General features: G+C 51.6%; 1 protein-coding gene across 1 annotated transcript; it reads right to left on the bottom strand.

Annotated features, from left to right (window-relative positions):
- Window positions 1-12: 12 nt before the first annotated feature.
- Window positions 13-20,102, bottom strand: PTPRH (protein tyrosine phosphatase receptor type H). The gene is made up of 18 exons (XM_058530298.1): window positions 19,980-20,102; window positions 18,749-18,782; window positions 17,010-17,276; window positions 14,615-14,881; window positions 13,383-13,649; window positions 12,167-12,433; window positions 10,710-11,009; window positions 10,101-10,367; window positions 8,530-8,608; window positions 8,366-8,413; window positions 4,256-4,346; window positions 3,755-3,845; window positions 3,383-3,459; window positions 3,156-3,290; window positions 2,668-2,790; window positions 2,299-2,459; window positions 460-595; window positions 13-357 (listed from the first exon to the last, which is right to left on the bottom strand). The coding sequence occupies exons 1-18, from the start codon at window positions 20,028-20,030 to the stop codon at window positions 217-219; spliced, it is 2,802 nt and encodes a 933-aa protein (XP_058386281.1). The 5' UTR covers window positions 20,031-20,102; the 3' UTR covers window positions 13-216.
- Window positions 20,103-21,500: the final 1,398 nt, after the last annotated feature.

A 21,500-nucleotide genomic window follows, 5' to 3' on the forward strand; every position in this document is an offset into this window, starting at 1 on the left:
CCTCCCCTCCTTCAAGGAACCAGGAATCCAGGATCCTGGCCGCCACCTGACCTCTCCCCCCTAGGAAAACAGTTTAGGCTGCCAGCCCTCTCCTCCTGCAGGACCCAGGAGTCTGCGACCCCAGCCCTCTGCTCTCCCAGGGGTCCAGGAATCTGGGCTGAAGTAGGGATGCAGAGTTTGAGTCTAGCTGGGCTGGGGTCTCAGCTCTCCCACAGCTTAGGCCTCCTGCTGCTGGGCCTGGATGGCGGCCACATTCTCGTAGAGCAGATTCTGGTATGTGGCTTCCTTCTCGGCCAGGACTGGGGGTGGCATCTGGAGAGACCGCAGGATGCACTGGTGCAGGAACACGTACTGGGCCTGGGAGGGGGCACGAGGGGGTGAGGGGTGCCCTCCTGAGTCTTGGCCTGCCTTCCTCCAGGCCCCCCCGACCCGCCCTGTGCCCCTCAGGAACCCCATCACCTCAGTCTGCACCATCAGCGGCCGGCTTTCCCTCATCTTCTTCACGTAGCTGAAGGGCCCCACGAGGCCCTCACGCTCCAGCTGCCGCAGCAGGACGTCCAGGGCGATGAGGGTGCCCGTGCGGCCCACGCCAGCACTAGGCAGGGACAAGAAGGGGTCAGACCACGGGAGGGGGAGTCTTGGCAGATTGGAGGGATCTGTTTGGGGAGCACCCAGGGGTCGGGGTATTATTCAGCAAGACACTATTCTGAGGGATACAGTGTAAGTGGGGGTTATTAATTAAGAGGAAAGTAATTACATAGGACTCTGCCCTGAGTTCTTTCCATCCGCTAGGCCCTGTCCCAAGTGCAGTAGGTGCCTTTTCACTCCTCCCACGCCTGAGAAGCGAGAACTATTTGCATGCCCGTTTCACAGATCGGGAAATTGAGGCTGAGCGAGGTGAAGTCGCTTGTCCCAGGTCACTCGGCTCATAAGTGACAGAGCTGGGGTTCACACACCAGAAGATGAATTCCCAAGCCGATAATTTAAAAAAATGTTTAAACATAAAATGAACCTTTTTTCGTTTTTTGTTTTTTTGCTGAGGAAGATTCGCCCTGAGCAAACATCTGTTGCCAATCCTCCTCTTTTTGCTTGAGGAAGATTAGCCCCGAGCTAACATCTGTGCCCATCTCCCTCTATTTTTTTGTACGTGGGTCGCTGCCACAGCATGGCTGACGAGCGGTGTAGGTCCGTGCCCGGGATCCAAACCTGTGAGCCCAGGCTGCAGAAGTGGAGCACGCCGAACTTAACCAGCACACCACAGGGCCGGCCACCAAATTAACCATTTCAACGTGAACAATTCAGTGGCATTTAGTACATTTACAATGTTGTGCAACCACCACCTCTAATTAGTTCTCAAACACTTTCATCTCCCCGAAAGGAGACCCCATACCCATTATCAGTCACTCCCCATTCTCCGCTCTCCCCAGCCCCTGGCAACCACCAGTCTGTTTTCTGGCTCTGTGGATTTGCCAATTGTGGACATTTCATGTACACGGAATCGTACGCTATGTGGCCTGACGTGTCTGGCTCCTTTCACTCAGCATACTGTTTTCCAGCATCCACGTCGTCGCATGAATGGGTGCTTCATTCCTTTCTATGGTTCAAGCTAATCGTCTTAACCACTATATGCAAGACTCCCTTCTGCACTTGGGGGAAGGGACGACATTCTGCTGGGGACACCTCCAGAGGGTACTATCTGGGGACAGGGCAGGTGTTAGGACGCAGTTCAGCAGAGAGGTGAAGAGCACCACCATGGACATCCACTCAGCCACTTACTACTGGCCTTGAACTCAGAACTGACACACATCCGTGTTCCCTAAGTGTCAAGTCTCACCGAAACCAGGGCCCGCATTTCAGAGGCTGTCTGTCACTCGGGAGCAAGCCCCTTCCCATCCCCCTCCTACGTGCAGTTAGTGAAATCTCATCTACGGAGACTTCAGCGTAATTATCAGGAGAACAATTGATGGGTGAGGCCCAGCACAGGAGCCCAAGAGGTGTTTGAAATGTTTCTCAAAACCTTTGTCTGCTCCCCCTCCTGCTCTTCTCCCCTTCCTCCCTTCTGTTGCTCCTCACTCGTACCATCTCCTCCTCGACCTTGTCCTCTCTCTTCTCCATCTTTCCACCCTTATCCTCATTCTCTTCTTAGTCTGCATCACTACCCACTTACCTTCTGCCTCCATCTCCTCCATCTCCTTCTCCTCTCTTCTGTCTCCTTCCTCTACAAGTTCCCGAAGACCCAGACAACCCCGTTTCCTGAGTCCCGAGGGGGTGGTTCTCTCACAGGGAGAGGGTCCTCACCTGCAGTGCACGATGGGGGGGCCTTCCCCCCGAGTCTGGTCCAGCCACTGCCGGAGCATCTTCCAGAAAGCCAGCAAGGGGTCTGGGGAGTGGGGGACGCCGTGGTCTGGCCAGGCCATGTAGTGGAATTGACGCACGAACAGAGTCTTCTGCTCCTGTATCTAGACCGAGGGGGAGAGGGGGCTGGGCGAGGGAGAGCTGAGGACCGGGGGCTGGGTTCTGACTGGGGCATCCCTGGGGCGCACTGTGGTCCCTTGGGGGAGTGACGGAAGGTTAGACTTCCTTGGAAGTTCTGGGGAGGGGGCTGCCTGGAATGTCATGGGGAGGAATTGAGGGCCCGGACAGGGCTGATGCGGGGGCAGGACTTACATGCCAAAGCTTCAGGTCTCGTACCGTCCAGTTCTCCATCACCTGCTCACCCACCAGGGTCACTTGTAGGTTCCCATGGGTGCAGGGCTGGGCGTCTAGGGGCCAATAATGCTCACACTTCACCTGGGGGAGGACTGGCGGGTCAGAGAACAGGAGGCCCTGGAGAACCTCCCCTGATGCCCCTCTGCATTGTGGATCTTATATTCAGTGCTGGGGAATGTCTCCTGCCTTGGCAATGAGGCAAGACCCACGGGCAGCCAGGGGTCAATTCATCCCAGCCAGGAGCACCCCTTCTTCTCAAGGTCATTGGGATCAGCTTCACCCCATATATGGACCAATGGATGGACTGGGGGAGATGGAGGTGGCTGGAGTCATAATGGAGGGAATGAGTGAGGTCTGGGTCAAGGTCTACACCAGGATCAGTGTCCGGGGCAGGGTCACAGGTTGGAGCTCAAGGGGCAGCACCCAGGACCCAGGTCTCCTCTCACCCGGCCGGACTCCACACAGTTGGTCAGCATGACCAAGGTGTGGCTCTGCTGTTCCCACACCAGGCGCCAGAAGTCAGCCACGGTCTGGGGCAGGGGGCCCTGGGCTGCAATGAACTCCTGGGGATCACAGAGACCCTGGTGGAGAAAAACAGGCCAGTCCTGACCCCCCTGGCCCTTATCTTCTCAGGCTCACTCAGCATCCTCCCAGCTCCCAACCGCAACCTTACAGGTATGAAGCTGGCATTGATGTAGTCGGAGCCTGGCTTCTCGTGGAGTGATGCCAGGGGCACACGGGACCAGTCATCTAGGGGATAGGCCAGCATTAGTGATGCAGAGAGAGGCGAGAGAGACCAAGAGACTCAGAGAGGCATGGAGACGAGACCGAGACCCAAGGACAGAAAGTCATGCCAAGGTGCCGACAGACACTGGGAGCTCAGAGAGAGACGGAGGGACCTCAGCTGGGAGGAGAGGGTCAAGGGGCTGTCCCCTCACCAGAGGCAGGAGCTTTGTCTCCCACAGGGGGATAAGGGATGGGGACCAGGGATGGGGGTTTGACAAAGTCACAATTGGGGACAAAGTTGTAGAGGCTTGAGACTTACAGGGCAGCACATTTCTATAACGATTCTTGGAGCTGTTTTCCGGAGCTGAGGCCACCATCTGAGGCTGGTTGTAGCCCTCCAGGACCAATTGCTGGGGGCAGAGGCAGAGGAGAGGTGCATGGGCATTGGAATTTCTCCACCTTCCCCCCAGGACACCCCCGCTGCTCCCTCTGCTGTCTTCAGCACCACCCCGTTTACTCTCACACCCTGGAATTCTGTGCCACCATCCCCGTGGGGCATTTGGAAGGACTAGGGGGATGATGGGGACTGGAGAGGTCAATGGGAGAGAAGGTGACAGAGGAAAACATAGGTGTTTCTTTGGGACTGACCCAAGGACCTGTCTTTAGTGTAAGATTTCAATGAGTTGAAAAGATAATCGTGCCTGAGAATTTCTGTCTGAGCCAACAAAGCGTGTGTCACTGACTCTGTTGACTCCTGAAGGTGTGAGAGGTCCGGGGTGGGCACGTGGGGCTCAGCTCAGCCTCCTTCCTTCCACCCCACCTGGTACTCATTTGCGAAGCCACAATTGCTGTCCTTCTCATTTTCCCTGACGTGGTCAGCAAAGTCTTCTGCCAGAATGTGCCCTGCAAAGCTGTGGGGGGGGGGGGCCGCAAAGAATTTAACCTTCTTTAATCCTGTTCTCTTGGGATAAAAGAAAAGGTGTTTTGTTGTTGTTTGTTTTTTATGTCCCCAGAACTTATTTGTCTTATAACCGGAAGTTTGTACCTTTTGACCCCTTTCACCCATTCCAGCCTCTGCCTCTGGCAATCACCAATCTGTTCTCTGTATCTATAAGCTTGGTTTGTTTGGGTTTTTTTTTAGATTCCACATATAAGTGAGATCATACAGCATTTGTCTTTCTCCATCTGACTTATTTCACTTAGCATAATGCCCTCAAGGTCCATCCATGTTGTTGCAATTTGCAAGATTTCATTCTTCTTCATGGCTGAGTAATATTCCATTGTATAGACATACCACATCTGCGTTATCCAGTCGTCCATCAGTGGACGCTTAGATGGTTTCCAAGTCCTGGCTATTGTGAATAATGCTAGAATGAACATGGGAATGCAGATATCTTTTCAAGATAGTGGTTTGGTTTCCTTCAGATAAATACTCAGAAGTGGAATTGCTGGATCAAAAAAGGTATTTTGGGGGGCTGGCCCAGTGGCCGTAGTGGTGAAGATCACGTGCTCCACTTCGGCAGCCCAGGGTTCACAGGTTCGCATCCTGGGCTGGACCTAGACACCACTTGTCAAGCCATGCTGTGGCAGGCGTCCCACATATCAAGTAGAGGAAGATGGACAAGGATGTTAGCCCAGGGCCAATCTTCCTCAGCAAAAAGAGGAGAATTGGCAACAGGTGTTAGCTCAGGGCTAGTCTTCCTCACACACACACAAAAAAGCTGTCTTTGATTCATTAATTCCACTCCTGGGTATATACCCAAAACAATTGAAAGCAGGGTCTCAAAGAGATATTTGTACACTCATTTCATAACAGCATTATTTACAACAGCCAAAAGGTGTTAGCAACCTAAGTGTCCATCGATAGATAAATGGATAAGCAAAATGTGGTCCATCCATGCAATTCACGGCTTTATTCAGCCTTAAAGAGGAAGGAAGTTCTGACACATGCTACAACATGGATGAACCTGAAGAACATTACACCAAGTGAAATAAACTGGTCACAAAAAGACAAACACTATATGATTCCACTTATATAAAGTCCCTAGAGGAGTCAAATTCATAGAGACAGAAAGTAGAAGGGTGGGTGCCAGGGGCTGGGAGGAGGGGGAATGTGAAGTGAGTGTTTAATGGGGACAGGGTTTCAGTTTTGCAAGATGAAGAGTCCTGTGGCTCGATGGTGATGGTTGTACAACAATGTGAATGTACTTAACTCTACTGAACTGCACGCTTAAAAATGGTTATGATGGTAAATTTTATGTTATGTATATTTTACCACAAGTAAATTGTTTTTAGTTAAAAAAAAAATGGTGTTTCTTCTCCCATTTAGGGCCACTCCCCTTCTCCTGGGCTCCAATTCACTCCCATCTTCTCAAGCCATCGGTTCTTCGCTTGCATCTGTATCTCTACCCTCTCTTTCCCTTTAGCTACTCCATCTTCTATATTAAAAAAATTTTTTTTGACCCCATGAAGCTCCTGCTGCAGCTCTTCCTGTCCCTTCCTGATGGACTGTAGTCTTATGAACACTGTCTTGACACAGTTTTGAAGCCCTAGCTAGAAGCCAGTCAGTTCCCCTTCCTGATCAGTTGATTAAATTCACATCCTCACCACCTCCTCTATGGGGATCTCACACTCTGGTCCACTACCCACCCACCTGCCCTCATCCCCACAGGGCAGGTATCAGAAAACCACAGGGACAACCCCTAGGGCCCAGAGCCCACTGAAGTCATTCAGACTAAGACTGCTTGCCTTGCATCGCCCATTCCTTCCTGCAGAAACCACAATAAAGGCTCTTGCTAGGTCTCTTCCGCCTCCCTCTGCCTCCCGACCAGCCCTGGTGCTTCCCATGTGGCCCTGCGTGATGTATAATAAACTATCTTTTCAATGGCAGTTGTCTCCTGATCCGTTGGCTTATAACTAAAGGATGATAAAACCTACTAAAACATCCCTTCACATTCAAACTTCTCACGAGGACCAGTTTCCTCCGCTCCCTTTTTGCCCTTCAAGGTGGCCTGGTGTCTACACTACTGCCCAGGGGGATGTCTTTTTCCAAAGTCCCCTTATCTCACTGGCCTCCTCATCTCTCATTTCAAAGGCCACCTCTCAGTCCATCCTTCACGTGACTCACATTCCACACCCTGCGCTGCTCCTTCCTTCTCTCTGGATCCATGATCGCCTGCTTTGCACCACCACCACCCCTCTGGCCACTGCTGCTCCATCTCTCCTCCTCCTCCGTTCATCCTAAAAGGTGGATGTTCCTGGGAGTCCATCCTCAAGCCCCTTTTCTCACAGGACACACACTTCTTATGGGGTTTGTCCACCTTCATAGCTTCACTTTCAATCTATACGTCTGCGATTTCTGAATTTCTATCTCCAGTTCCTATTTCTCACTCTCCCAAGCTTCAGATCCATTTTCCCACCTGCCTCCTGGAATCTCCACCTGGATGTCCTGGAGGGTTATCACCGGGACATCCGAACATACACGTTGAAGTTGAGGATGGCAAAATGCTCAACGTATAGACAGGGCCAGACTTGGAATCCAGTGAACACAGTATTTGTCGCAGATGCCATATAAGACGGATGGGCACAGGATAAGGTAGGGAGAGGCCAACTTTATTGGGGTGGGATGGGGGCCAGGACAGATTCCACGGCAAAGAAGAAACTGGACATCACCTTCCCCCACACCTGTATTTATTCTACCTCATGCATCTGCTTCTGATAGCCACCGCCTCAGGTTACACCTCATTCTTTTGCACCCAGGCCATCACAGCTAGTCTCCCAACTTCCCTCCTTTCCTTGTCCCATCTCTCCTCTATCAATCCCTGGGGGTCGTTCAAACATAGAGATTTGACATTATTGACCCAATCTAAAGAGGATTCAGAGTGATGAAGACATTTGCACAATGGAACCATTGAGCTGTCGATCCAACTGCCCATTCATCGTCTCCACTTGCATGTCCAACAAACATCTCAAAATGTGTCCACAGGTGAGCTCCTGATACCTGATACCCCCAAGCTGCTCATCCATAGTCATTTCATCTCAAGCAATGGTGATCCCAGTCTCCCTGGTGCTCAGGCTAAATTCCTTGGAGTCACACTTGAGCCCTCTCTGAATCTCATACCACACATCCATCCTTTAAGCAGATCTGTTGTTTAAACACTCAGACTATATCTTGAATCTGACTACCTCTAACCATTTGCTGGTTCAAGACCCATCACCCCTTGTTTGGGTTATTACAACCTTCTTCTTCTGTCTCCTTGCTTTTGCCTCTGCTTCTTAAATATGTGAGATTGTGTCACTGGTCTATTCAAAACCCTCCCAAAACTCCTATCTCTGAATAAAACCAAAGTCCTTACTTTCATCTACAAGGAACTACCTGAACTGGCCCCACAAGATACCTCTCTGACCTCATTTCCTACTACCTTCTACCTTCCCCTTCATTCAGGCTCCTGCCTCAGGGCCTTTGCACCTGCTGGTCCCTCTGCCTGGAAATGCCTTTTCCCCAGATGTGCACATGGCTCCTCCCCTCACTTGCTTCAAGTCTATGCTCGAATGACTTCTTCTTAGTCATCACCTTAGGAAGGCTTTTCCTGGACACCCTCTCTAGAATATTTCTCTACCCTTCCTGTCCCCACCTCTTGCTTTGTTTGTCTCCAAGTAAGCGTCACATTCTTTATTATCCTGTTTATTAATGTCCTCTTGTGCTAGAATGTATGCTCCATGAAGGCAGGAATCTTTGCTTAACTCACTGTTTCCTCAGTACCTAGAACAGTGCCTGACACATAGAAGATGATCGCTGTCACAGAGATCATTAGACTTGTGTGAGTGGATTCACTGACCCCGCCCTCTAACCTATCCAATGACCAGAAAATACCCCTTGATTTGACCTGAGAGTGACTCTTTTGGATGCTCCACAAAACCTCCTTCTCACCTGTAGACTCGATCCATGGGTGCTGATTTCTTCTCACTCTTCTTACGCCTGGGAAAAGGACATTGGGATGAAAGGCTCAGGGAGTGAGGCTGGATCCAGGAATCCTCACCCTTCCCCCAGCCCCCACCCTCCAGGTGGCTGGTGAGTCCTGCACCAAGTCTTACCTCTTCTTCAGGAAGAAAACCACCAGGACCACCATGACGAGAAGCAGGAGGACACTGACAACGACTCCGGCAATGACCCCTGGGGGAGGATGCATGGGGAGCGTTAGAGCCCTGGTCTTATGTCCGGTGTCCTGTCTCTCCTAGGTCTGTCCTTGCTCAGACTGTGATCAGAGGGCCTGCAGCGTGGATGCTGGGGCAGAGAATGGGAAGGAGAAATCTTCTGGATAAAGCCCCACCTCCCACCCAACCTTTCCTCTCAGACTCTTGGTTCCCAAGAAGCCTGGTCCGAAGACATCATTCCTCAGGTGACCTGGTTGCTGAAGAATAATTTTCCCCCTCCTTGACCTAGACTAGTGGTTCTCAGCAAGGGTGATTTTGCCCCCTGGTGACATCGGGCAATGTCTGGAGAGGTTTTTGGTTGTCACAACTAGGGTGGTGTTGCCACCGGCCTCTAATGGGTGGAGCCCACGGATGCTGCTCGACATTCTACAATGCACAGGAAAGTCCCCTGCCACAAAGAGTGATCCAGCCCAAGATCCAAGAGGATCTGTGCTCTCAGAGACACTTTTTGCTAAGCAAGGGACACTCCTGGACAGTGGGATCCACCCAAGCCCCGTTTGGAGTATCATCCATTTATCATTTCACCAACCTGCAGTCTCTCTCCAGAGGAGAGACCCAAACTTATAAGAGGCTCTGATTCCCGGGAAGTGACTGATGTGGCCCAGGGAGGCCCTGGGCCTCCACAGTCAATGGTACATGACCAAAGATTTCCTGAGCATGACGTTTGAACTTCTTCAAATACTGATGAGTAAAAAATGGTGCAGCCATGGTGGAAAAAAATTTGGCAGTTCTTCAAATGGTTAAACGTAGAGTTACCATATGACCTAGCAATTCCACTCCTGGGTACATACCCAAGAGAAATGAAGACATACATCCACACAAAAACATGTACATGAATGTTCATAGTAGCATTACTCATAATAGCCAAAAAATGGAAACCACCAAACTGATCCATCATCGGATGAACGGATAATCAAAATGTGGTCTATCCATACAATGGAATATTATTTCGCAAGAAAAAGTAATGAAGCACTAATACACACCACAAACAGATGAACCTTCAAAACCTGATAGTGAGAGAAGCCAGTCACAGAGGACCACACATTGTACGATTGTATTTTTAGTAAACATCCAAAACAGGTAAATCTATAGAGACAGTAGGTAGATTAGAGATTGCCAATGGATAGTTGGTAGGGAACTGGGGAAAAATTAAGGGGTGATGGTTAAAGGGCAAGATTTTTTTATGGAATAATGAAAATATTCTAAAATTGATAGTGATGATAGTTGCACAATACAGAGAATATACTAGAAGCCATTGAATTGTACTTTAAGTGGGTGAACTGTATGTTATATGAATTCTGTCTCAATAATACTGTTTTAAAACGGCAGGAAACAAAACACAAACAAACAAAAAGGCCCCCGTGGGTTCATGACAGTCCCTCACAACAGAGCCTGATGAGGTCTAGAGAGACTTTCTTCAAAGCTCTCTGTCCCCGTGGGGCTCTGCTCACCTGCTTTCTCGGTGTTGCAAGTCCTGGGGGTAGACGGGGCCCTCATTCCATCCCAGATGGTCGTAACGGTGGCTGTGTAGGACCAAGCCGGCTGGAGACCCAACACGGATACGCCCGTCTCACAGGAAGAATTGTCTTGGGAGCCCTGCTGTCTACCCACCTGCCACTCAAAGGCCTCGTAGCCTCCTGGGGGGCAGGACCAGGTCAGGATGACCCCATAGCCCCCAGAGGTGCTAATGCAGGAAGTGATGGTGACAGGGTCCGGGGCTGGGAGGAGGGAACAAGAGGAATCAGCAGGAGCCCTCCAAGATGGCTTTCCATCCCTCCCCCAGTTCACCATCAGTGACACCAATTCTTTGAGAACTCGTCCATCCTTTCCTTCCCCCAAACCAAAATACCTCTTCATTCCTCATTTCCCATTGTCCTCAAACGGACACACAACAGGTCACCTCAAACTGCAACTCCCATGAGCCCTTGGACTCTCTGTATCACTGCAGCTTATTATGTCATGACCCCCCATGGCCTAATGGGATTTGTAGTCCACTCACCCCTCCTTGCCCCCAAGGTCTGACCTACACCCCTCACCAGGTAAAAGGAGGCCCATCTCACCTGTGGATGCATGGAGGCTCTGTTTGGAACTGGCTACATTGTTCCTCTCTGCCCACACGCTGAAGGTGTACAGAGTCCCGGGCTCCAGGGTCTCCACTTCATACCTGGTCTCATTGGTACTGCCTGTCTGGTTGGTCTGAAGTCCTCGGAGATCTCGCTCCCTCTGAGGATGTCCCTCACTGGCCCACTGGACCCAGTACATGTAGAGATGAGAGTAGGGGTCCGCGGGGGCCTTCCATGACAGAGTGATTGAGTTGTTGGTCTGAGTTTCAATCTGTAGATCCATGACTTCACTGGGAGCTGAGAAGTGAAGATAGCGCCTCAAGAAGCTGGATCCTCAAGAACCCTCATATCTGAGCCTGCTCATCTCCCCCACTCACAGCTAAGCTGCATGGTCTAGACTAGTGCGTTTCAAACTTATTTTCCGTGCATATAACTCGGGGTGTAGTGAAAATGCAAGTTCTGACCTAATGAGTCTGGGATGGGACTGAGATTCTGCATTTACAGTGAGTTCTCGAGAGATGCTGGTGCTGCCCACCCATGGACCATACTTTGAGTAGCAAGGATCTAGATCAGTGCTTTCCAACAGAATTTCTGTGAAGATGGAAATCCTCTTTCATTGTCCAATATAGCAAGCGCTAGCCCTGTGGGATTCTCATATGGAACTGGAAGCTTCTCAACCGAGGCCTTGAGGACAAGAGATATGGAACTGAATTTGTAATTTTATGTAATTATAATAAGCTTATATTTAAATAGCCACACGTGACTAGTGGCTATCATACTGGACACTGGAGGTCTAGACCAGAGGAGCTGTCCATGTCAAAGTGATGGAGCTGGTGGTCTAGCGTCCATCCTCAAAACTGTGACACAGGGGCTGGCCCCGTGGCGTAGTGGTTAAGTGCGTGCGCTCCGCTGCTGGCGGCCCAGATTCGGATCCCTGGGGTGCACCGATGCACTGCTTGTCAGGCCATGCTGTGGCAGCGTCCCATATAAACTAGAGGAAGATGGGCACGGATGTTAGCCCAGGGCCAGTCTCCCTCAGCAAAAAGAGGAGGATTGGCATGGATGTTAGCTCAGGGCTTATCTTCCTCACAAAAAAAAAAAGCAAAACTGTGACACAGTTGTGAACTAGAAGAGTCAGAGGGTCAGAGTCTCCACATTCCTAAGTGCCCCCAGAGCTCAGGGAACATAAGTTGGCCCCCTACCCAGCCCTGGTCATTAAGGAGAGACACCTCCTACTATTAAGGTCTACATTCTAGAGAGTCCTAGACCCTGACTGATCCCAATTCATAACCTGGAGGCCCTGTAGATGTTCTTCCTTCATCTCCTACTCAACATGACCCAAAAGGTTCACTGGGTGACAGAATATGCCATGTTCTCCTGTCAACTCTCCACTACCACCTATCATCACCCATTAAAAAAAATAGAAAGAAAAACAAATGGTGGCTGCCTCTCACCTGAGGTGGCACTGAGAGCCTCCTGGGAGCTAAGGACTCCATTCGTCTCTACCCACACGGAAAATTCGTACAAGGACCCAGGTTTCAGTCCATCCACTGTGACATTCGTGTCTGCTGTGCTTGTGTTCTCAGGTGTGTCGCCATCACCAGTCCACTGGACCCAGTAGGTGTAGTCCTGAGGGTCAAAGTCATCGGGCACCACCCACCTCAGGGTGATGGAGCTGGTGGTCTGAGCCTCCACACTCAGGTCCCTGACAGGATTGGGGGCTGAGAAATTAGGAAGAAGGATCCAGTGTCAGCAGGGGAGCAGATAGAAGAAACAGCCAGTGGGGACTTTTAGCCCTCAAAATAAGTTCCTAGTCCGGCCTCAACTACTGGTCCAGGAGATGTAGGGTGTATGGTCTAGACCAGGGCTTCTCAAACTTTAATGTGCATACATAACACTGGGGATCTGGTTAAAATGCAGGTTCTGATCCTGTAGGTCTGGGATGAGACTGAGTTTCCGCATTTACAATCAACTCTCGAGGGATGCTGGGGCTGCCCACCCATGGACCATACTTTGAGTAGCAAGGATCTAGACCAGCACTTTCCAATAGAATGTCTGTGATGGTGGAGATGCTCTCCCACTGTTCCATATAGCAGGTACTAGCCCAGTGGGAGGCTGAGGGGGCACTGAGAGAACGTCAACAGAGCTCTTGAGCACGTGAAGTGTGGAACTGAATTTGCAATTTTATACAATTCTAATGAACCTAAGTTTAACTAGATACACGTGACTAGTGGCTATCATACTGGACACTGGAGGTCTAGAGCAGAGAAGCTGTCCACGTCAAAGTGATGGAGCTGGTGACCTAGCGTCCATCCTCAAGGTTGTGACACAGTTGTGAACTAGAAGAGTCAGAGGGTCAGAGTGTCCACATTCTTAAGTGCCCCCAGAGCTCAGGGAACATGCTTTGGCCCCCTACACAGCTCTGGTTGCTAAGGAGAGACACCCTTACTATTATGGTCTGCATTCTAGAGATTCCTACAACCTGACTGGTCCCAACTCAGAACCCGGAGGCCCCGTAGATGTTCTGTCTTCATCTCCTGCTCAACGTGATCCAAAGAGACACTGGACGAGAGAATATGCCATGCTCTCCCATCAACTGTCCACCACCACCTATCACCTCCCATAAAAAAAAGAAAAATAGAAAGAAAACAAATAGTGGCTGCCTCTCACCTGTGGTGGCATTGAGAGCCTCCCAGGAGCTATAGACTCCGTTCTTCTCCACCCACACGGAAAATTCATACAGGGACCCAGGTTTCAGTCCATCCACTGTGACATTCGTGTCTGCTGTGCTTGTGTTCTCAGGTGTGCCGCCATCACCAGTCCACTGGATCCAGTAGGTGTAGTCCTGAAGGTCAGGGTCATCGGGCGCCACCCACCTCAGGGTGATGGAGCTGGTGGTCTGAGCCTCCACACTCAGGTCCCTGACAGGGTTGGGGGCTGAGAAATTAGGAAGAAGGATCCAGTGTCAGCAGGGGAGCAGACAGAGGAAACAGCCAGTGGGCACTTTTAGCCCGCAAAATAAGTTCCTAGTCCTGCCTCAACTACCGGTCCAGAAGATGTAGAGTGTATGGTCTATACTAGGGCTTCTCAAACTTTAATGTGCATACATAACCCTGAGGATCTGGTTAAAATGAAGGTTCTGATCCTGTAGGTCCGAGATGAGACTGAGTTTCCGCATTTACAATCAACTCTCGAGGGATGCTGGTGCTGCCCACCCATGGACTATACTTTGAGTAGCAAGGCTCTAGACCAGCACTTTCCAATAGAATGTCTGTGATGGTGGAGATGCTCTCCCACTGTTCCATATAGCAGGGACTAGCCCAGTGGGAGGCTGAGGGGGCACTGAGAGAACGTCAACAGAGCTCTTGAGCACATGAAATGTGGAACTGAATTTGCAATTTTATACAATTCTAATGAACCTAAGTGTAACTAGATACACCTGACTAGCGGCTATCATACTGGACACTGGAGGTCTAGAGCAGAGGAGCTGTCCACGTCAAAGTGATGGAGCTGGTGACCTAGCGTCCATCCTCAAGATTGTGACACAGTTGTGAACTAGAAGAGTCAGAGGGTCAGACTGTCCACAGTCCACAATACTTAAGCCCCCCCACCCCCGGAGCTCAGGGAACATGCTTTGGCCCCCGACACAGCTCTGTTTGCTAAGGAGACACACCTCCTACTATTACGGTCTGCATTCTAGAGATCCCTAGACCCTGACTGATCCCAGCTCAGAATCTGGAGGCCCCGGAGATGTTCTTTCTTCACCTCCTTCCTACTCAAGGTGACCCAAAAAGTTCACTGGGTGACAGAATATGCTGTTTTCCTGTCAACTCTCCACCATCGCCTATCATCTCCTGTGATAAACGAATATAGAAAGAAAACTAGTGGTGGCTGCCTCTCACCTGTGGTGGCATTGAGAGTCTCCCAGGAGCTAAGGACTCCATTCGTCTCCACCCACACGGAAAATTCATACAAGGACCCAGGTTTCAGTCCATCCACTGTGACATTCGTGTCTGCTGTGCTTGTGTTCTCAGGTGTGTCGCCATCCCCAGTCCACTGGACCCAGTAGGTGTAGTCCTGAGGGTCAGGGTCATCGGGCACCACCCACCTCAGGGTGATGGAGCTGGTGGTCTGAGCCTCCACACTCAGGTCCCTGACAGGGTTGGGGGCTGAGAAATTAGGAAGAAGGATCCAGTGTCAGCAGGGGAGCAGACAGAGGAAACAGCTAGTGGGGACTAAAAGCCCTCGAAATAAGTTCCTAGTCTTGCCTCAACTACTGGTCCAGGAGATGTAGGGTGTATGGTCTAGACCAGGGCTTCTCAAACTTTAATGTGCATACATACCACGGGGATCTAGTTAAAATGTAGGTTCTGACTCAGTAGGTCCGGGATGAGACTGAGATTCTGCCTTTACTATCAACCTTTGGGGGATGCTGGTGCTGCCCACCCATGGACCATACTTTGAGTAGCAAGGATCTAGACCAGCACTTTCCAATAGAACGTCTGTGGTGGTGGAGATGCTCTCCCACTGTTCCGTATAGCAGGTTCTAGCCCAGTGGGAGGCTGAGGGGGCTCTGGGAGAACGTCAACAGAGCTCTTGAGCACATGAAATCTGGAACTGAACATGTAATTTTATGCAGTTCTAAAGAACTTAAATTTAAATAGGCACACATGACTAGAGGCTATCGTAGTGGACACTGGAGGTCTAGAGCAGAGGAGCTGTCCATGTTAAAGTGATGGAGCTGGTAGTCTAGCGTCCATCCTCAAGCCAGTGACACAGTGTGAACTAGAAGAGTCAGAGGGTCAGAATGTCCACATTCCTAAAGCCCCAGAGCTCAGGGAACGTGCTTTGGCCTCCTACACAGCCCTGGTTGCTAAGGAAAGATACCCTTACTATTATGGTCTGCATTCTATAGATTCCTAGAACCTAACGGATCCCAACTCAGAACATGGAGACCTCGTAGATGTTCTTTCTTCACCTCCTGCTCAATGTGACCCAAAAGGAAGACTGGGTGACAGAATATGTCATGTTCAAAGAAAGAAAGAAAGAATGAAAACTAGTGGTGGCTGCCTCTCACCTGTGGCGGCACTGAGAGTCTCCTGGGAGCTAAGGACTCCATTCGTTTCCACCCACACAGAAAACTCGTACAAGGACCCAGGTTTCAGTCCATCCACTGTGACATTCGTGTCTGCTGTGCTTGTGTTCTCAGGTGTGCCGCCATCACCAGTCCACTGGATCCAGTAGGTGTAGTCCTGAAGGTCAGGGTCATTGGGCGCCACCCACCTCAGGGTGATGGAGCTGGTGGTCTGAGCCTCCACGCTGAGGTCCCTGACAGGGTTGGGGGCTGAGAAATTAGGAAGAAGGATCCAGTGTCAGCAGGGGAGCAGACAGAGGAAACAGCCAGTGGGCATTTTAGCCCTCAAAATAAGTTCCTAGTCCTGCCTCAACTACTGGTCCAGGAGATGTAGGGTGTATGGTCTAGACCAGGGCTTCTCAAACTTTAATGTGCATACATACCACGGGGATCTGGTTAAAATGTAGGTTCTGACTCAGTAGGTCCTGGATGAGACTGAGTTTCTGCATTTACAATCAACTCTCGGGGATGCTGGGGCTGCCCACCCATGGACCATACTTTGAGTAGCAAGGATCTAGACCAGCACTTTCCAGTAGAATGTCTGTGATGGTGGAGATGCTCTCCCACTGTTCCATATAGCAGGGACTAGCCCAGTGGGAGGCTGAGGGGGCACTGGGAGAACATCAACAGAGCTCTTGAACACATGAAATGTGGAACTGAATTTGCAATTTTGTACAACTCTAATGAACCTAAGTGTAACTAGATACACGTGACTAGTGGCTATCATACTGGACACTGGAGGTCTAGAGCAGAGGAGCTGTCCACGTCAAAGTGATGGAGCTGGTGACCTAGCGTCCATCCTCAAGCCTGTGACACAGTTGTGAACTAGAAGAGTCAGAGGGTCAGACTGTCCACAGTCCATAGTACCTAAGCCCTCCTACCTCCCGAGCTCAGGGAACATGCTTTGGCCTCCTACACAGCTCTGCACCTCCTACTATTATGGTCTGCATTCTAGAGATTCCTGCAACCTGACTGATCCCAACTCAGAACCTGGAGGCCCTGGAGGTGTTCTTTCTTCATCTCCTGCTCAACATGACCCAAAAGGAACACGGGGTGACAGAATATGCCATGTTCTCCTCTCAACTCTCCACCACTGCCTGTCACTTCCCATTAAAAACAAAAAAATAAAGAATGAATGAAAACGAATGGTGGCTGCCTCTCACCTGTGGTGGCATTGAGAGTTTCCTGGGGGCTAACGGATCCATTCGTCTCCACCCACACGGAAAATTCATATAAGGACCCAGGTTTCAGTCCATCCACTGTGACATTCGTGTCTGTTGTGCTTGTGTTCTCAGGCTTGTCGCCATCATCAGTCCACTGGATCCAGTAGGTGTAGTCCTGAAGGTCAGGGTCATTGGGCGCCACCCACCTCAGGGTGATGGAGCTGGTGGTCTGAGCCTCCACGCTGAGGTCCCTGACAGGGTTGGGGGCTGAGAAATTAGGAAGAAGGATCCAGTGTCAGCAGGGGAGCAGACAGAGGAAACAGCCAGTGGGCATTTTAACCCTCAAAATAAGTTCCTAGTCCTGCCTCAACTACTGGCCCAAGACATGTGGGATGTATGGTCTATACTAGGGCTTCTCAAACTTTAAAGTGCATACATAACACTGGGGATCTGGTTAAAATGTAGGTTCTGACTCAGTAGGTCCGAGATGAGACTGAGTTTCCGCATTTACAATCAACTCTCGAGGGATGCTGGTGCTGCCCACCCATGGACCATACTTTGAGTAGCAAGGATCTAGACCAGCACTTTCCAATAGAATGCCTGTGATGGTGGAGATGCTCTCCCACTGTTCCATATAGCAGGTACTAGCCCGGTGGGAGGCTGAGGGGGCACCGGGAGAATGTCAACAGAACTCTCGAGCACATGAAATGTGGAAGTGAATCTGCAATTTTATGCAGTTCTAAAGAACTTAAATTTAAATAGCCCCACGTGACTTGTGGCTACCATATTGGATAACAGAGGTCTAAAGCAGAATGTTGTCCACGTGAATTGACAGAGCTGATGAGCTGAGCTTCCATCCTCAAGACGGTGACACATTTGTGAACTAGGAAAAGAGTCAAAGGGTTAAAGTGTCCATATTCCATAGTACCTATGCCTCCCGGAGCTCAGGGAACGTCCCTTTGCCCCCTACACAACCCTGGTTGCTAAGGAGAGACATCCCCTAAAATGATGGTCTAGAAAACTCTCCCAACCCCTAACGGCGAGCCAGGAGGGCCCATGGACAATCCCTGGGAAGTGGCCAGGCTCTCCTGCAGACTCACTGAAGGTCTGGCCCAACGAGACCTAGGGACATGTCAGCCCCCACTGTGGGCAGAGGGGGGTCAGACATGCTGACACCTTCTCCAGTAGGTTCTCAGTCATGTCCTACCACCTTCCTCCATGCAAAACAAAAGGGAACAAAGCAGGGAATGGACATGGGTTCTTCTCCCCTGTGGAACCCTCGACAGTCTTCCTGGGGCCTCTGTCCCCTGTCCATACAGAAAATTCATATGAGGACGCCGAAGTGAGTCCATCCACTGCGTAACTGGTCATTGTGTGTTTCAGGTCTCATTTTTGTCCCTGTCTGTAGGCCACTGGACCAGTAGGTATAGTTTTGAGGGCTTGGGTTCTTAGGGACCGCCCAATGCAAGATGATGGAGTGGTTGGTCCAAGTCTCCATGGTCAGGTCTCTGACCCGGGTGGGGGCTGAGAATTGGGAAGGAGGGTGGGGTGAGAGCAGGGGAGCAGACCACTACTGTCCCGTCCACCGCCCTCAGTCTTTGCCCCGAGTCCAGGAAGGACTGCTCCCATCAGCGCCTGCCACAGATCACAGCGCCCTCCATGGAGACCCCCCTCAGAAGGTCGCGGGCGTTGAGTGCAACCTCTTCGTGTGGGCGGTGGACTCAGCAGGGGTCACTCACCAGCAGCCCTGGCTCCCGTCCAGCTGCACAGGCCCTGGGGAGAGCCCAGAGAGGGACAATGAGACTTGGAGCCTCACCTTCCGTGGCCAGGGTGAGATTGCAAGGCTGGGCTGGCCAGCCAGCGACCTTCTGTCCTTGCCCCCCATCTCTGGGGTCACTGCTGCCTAAGAGAGAGGAGGGACACCACGCAGTGTCTCCTCCTCCAGCCTGGGCTCTGACAAAGGTCACTCTAACGTCAGTCTTTTCTGGGTGTGTGTGTGTTGATGGGGAGGGCAGAGGAGCATGGCAGGGGCGGGGCTCCAGGGACCCAGGAGCCAGGGTTGGCTTCACCGATAAGGCCAGGAGATAAACTCAATGGTTTCACTTCCCGAGAAATATGGCCTTGGAGGACTAGAGGCAGGGACGTAATCAACAAACTGGGAACAGGGGAAGAGACTGAGGCTGGGGACCAGGAGCCAGACACCAGGTCTGAGAGAGGAGGCTGGGCATCTGTTCTCCTGGGTCTGAGGGAGGAGGGGCCGGGGGCCCGGTCTCCTGGGTCTGAGGGAGGAGGGGCTGGGAGCTTGGACCCCTGGGTCTGAGGTAGGAGGGCTGGGGGCCTGGACTCCTGGGTCTAAGGGAGGAGGGGCTGGAGGCTTGGATCCCTGGGTCTGAGGTAGGAGGGCTGGGGGTCTGGACTCCTGAGTCTGAGGGAGGAGGGGCCGGGGGCCCGGTCTCCTGGGTCTGAGGGAGGAGGGGCTGGGGGCTTGGATCCCTGGGTCTGAGGTAGGAGGGCTGGGGGCTTGGATCCCTGGGTCTGAGGGAGGAGGGCTGGGGGCCTGGACTCCTGGGTCTGAGGGAGGAAGGGCTGGGGGCTTGGATCCCTGGGTCTGAGGGAGGAGGGGCTGGAGGCTTGGATCCCTGGGTCTGAAGGAGGAGGGGGCCTGGACTCCTGGCTCTGAGGGAGGAGGCTGGGGTCCTGGACTCCCTGGTCTTTGTAAGCATACCTGAGTCTTGCCAGAAAGCAGAGTTGACTCTGCAGCAGACACAGCAATATCTAAGAGCCCAGGTGTAAGTCTCCCAGACAATCTCCACCAACGTAGAAGCCTGCTTCCTCCTCCCCAGAATCATCAGCTCCCACTCCCTCAGGACCCCACTTCAGGGACCCCAGCTCTCTCTTCCCTCAGACCCTAGAGTGTGCCCCCATGTACCCTCCCTGTGACCCTGCTCCCCTGGGGCTGGGGACACTTACCAGCAGCACCAGGCTCCCCCAGGCCCGGAGGCCCCCGCCAGCGCCGATCATGTCTCAGATACTGCCAAGGGACCCAGGTGTCCCAGCCCCGGACCGTCCACCTGCTGGACTTTAAACATAACAATTTCCCGGTTCCCAGCCCGACGGTGAGGCCACAGCCCAGGGGAGGGAGGAGGAGGAAGTGGAGGCCGGCCGTGAGAGCCCGCAGCCCCGCCCTCAACCCGGGTCCTCGGCTCTGGACGCTCCTGCACCCCTGGTCACGGGTTCTCCCCTCCAGCCCCCGCCTGGCCCCGCTTTATCCTGCCAAGGCCCCCTCCCCACTCAGTTGAAGTAAGACATCCTGATATTAGGCACTGCTGTATGAACGCACTCGCAGGGCCCAGAAGGGAGCAGGAGGGAGCGAGGGGAGCAAGATGTCTTACTACTGCATCTCACAGGTGGACACTTACCACCAAGACCAGGCCGGGGTAGATCTGTCCCGAAGTGGGGTCTGCCTTTCGATTCAGTCTCTGGCCCCTCTTGCCTCTTCCTGCCTCCCCACAAGCCCTTGCAGTTCTCACAGAAGGAGCCCAGTATGTTCCTGCCTCCCGGCCTTTGCATGTGCGGTCCACACCCCCCACTCCCCACACTTCCCCCGAGGTGCACCCTCCTCCTATTCTCCAGCGATCTCGTTCCTGCTCCTCCGTTAGGATTCGGTTCACAGACCGCACATGCTGGGTCAGACGCCCTCTTAGCCCCATCAGGAACCTGGGCCGTCTCTACAACACACCCCAGACTGTTGGTAGCATATTTGCATACTCACCCTGCCACACTCACCTGTGACCTTAAACAAGTGGCTACACTCGCAGTGACTCAGATTCCTTATCTATAAAAAAATGGGCACAATCGCTGATAATTATGCTGTGGGAAATGCTTTCCTATGTATAAACTCTTAGAATAAGGCCTGGCTTCTTTTAAACACTCCATAAATCGTAGCCACATCTATTTTTGGTTCATCACTAGACCTCCAGTGTGCGGAAGGGCTTTTCCAGGTGTTTTTGTGGACTTGATGATTATATGCACACACGAGCTGCCTTAATTTCACACACGTATGAAAGCGAGGAATGTGGGTACTGGAGCCATATGCCTGTGTTCGCATTTTAGCCGTTAACCACCTATGTGCTCTTGAACATCATCCATCCAGCCTCTCTTTGTCTCTGTCTCCTCGTGTTTGAAATGGAATTAAAAATACTGTCTAGCTCAGATACACAGTAGCTACCCACTTCTGGCCAGTTCTGGAGCCATGGAGAGCTCAGGGTCCCCTGTTTGATAAAAGGGTGGCCCGTTATTCATCTCAGCAGAGTCTGATGGAAAGAGGTAGGAGCATCTCTGGCGTTAATTGTTACTATGTATCAAAGACTTTGGAGAACATTGATTGACTAAGGAGGCATTTTCGTGAGTGATGGAAAAACAACTCAGTTATGCTCACCTACCCCTGCTAGAAGGTTCTGTAGTGTATTATGTAGCATGCAGTATATTATG

The sequence above is a fragment of the Diceros bicornis genome, chromosome 34 (genome assembly GCF_020826845.1).
Source record: "Diceros bicornis minor isolate mBicDic1 chromosome 34, mDicBic1.mat.cur, whole genome shotgun sequence".
Lineage (NCBI taxonomy): Eukaryota > Metazoa > Chordata > Mammalia > Perissodactyla > Rhinocerotidae > Diceros > Diceros bicornis.

Excerpts from the sequence above, each read along its gene's own strand:
- PTPRH (XM_058530298.1), bottom strand. The coding sequence starts at position 20,030 with ATGATCGGCGCTGGCGGGGGCCTCCGGGCCTGGGGGAGCCTGGTGCTG. Across the intron at positions 3,460-3,754 it reads TTATAGAAATGTGCTGCCCT|ATGACTGGTCCCGTGTGCCC; the intron begins GTAAGTCTCAAG and ends CCTATCCCCTAG. Across the intron at positions 2,791-3,155 it reads ACTGTGTGGAGTCCGGCCGG|GTGAAGTGTGAGCATTATTG; the intron begins GTGAGAGGAGAC and ends GTCCTCCCCCAG.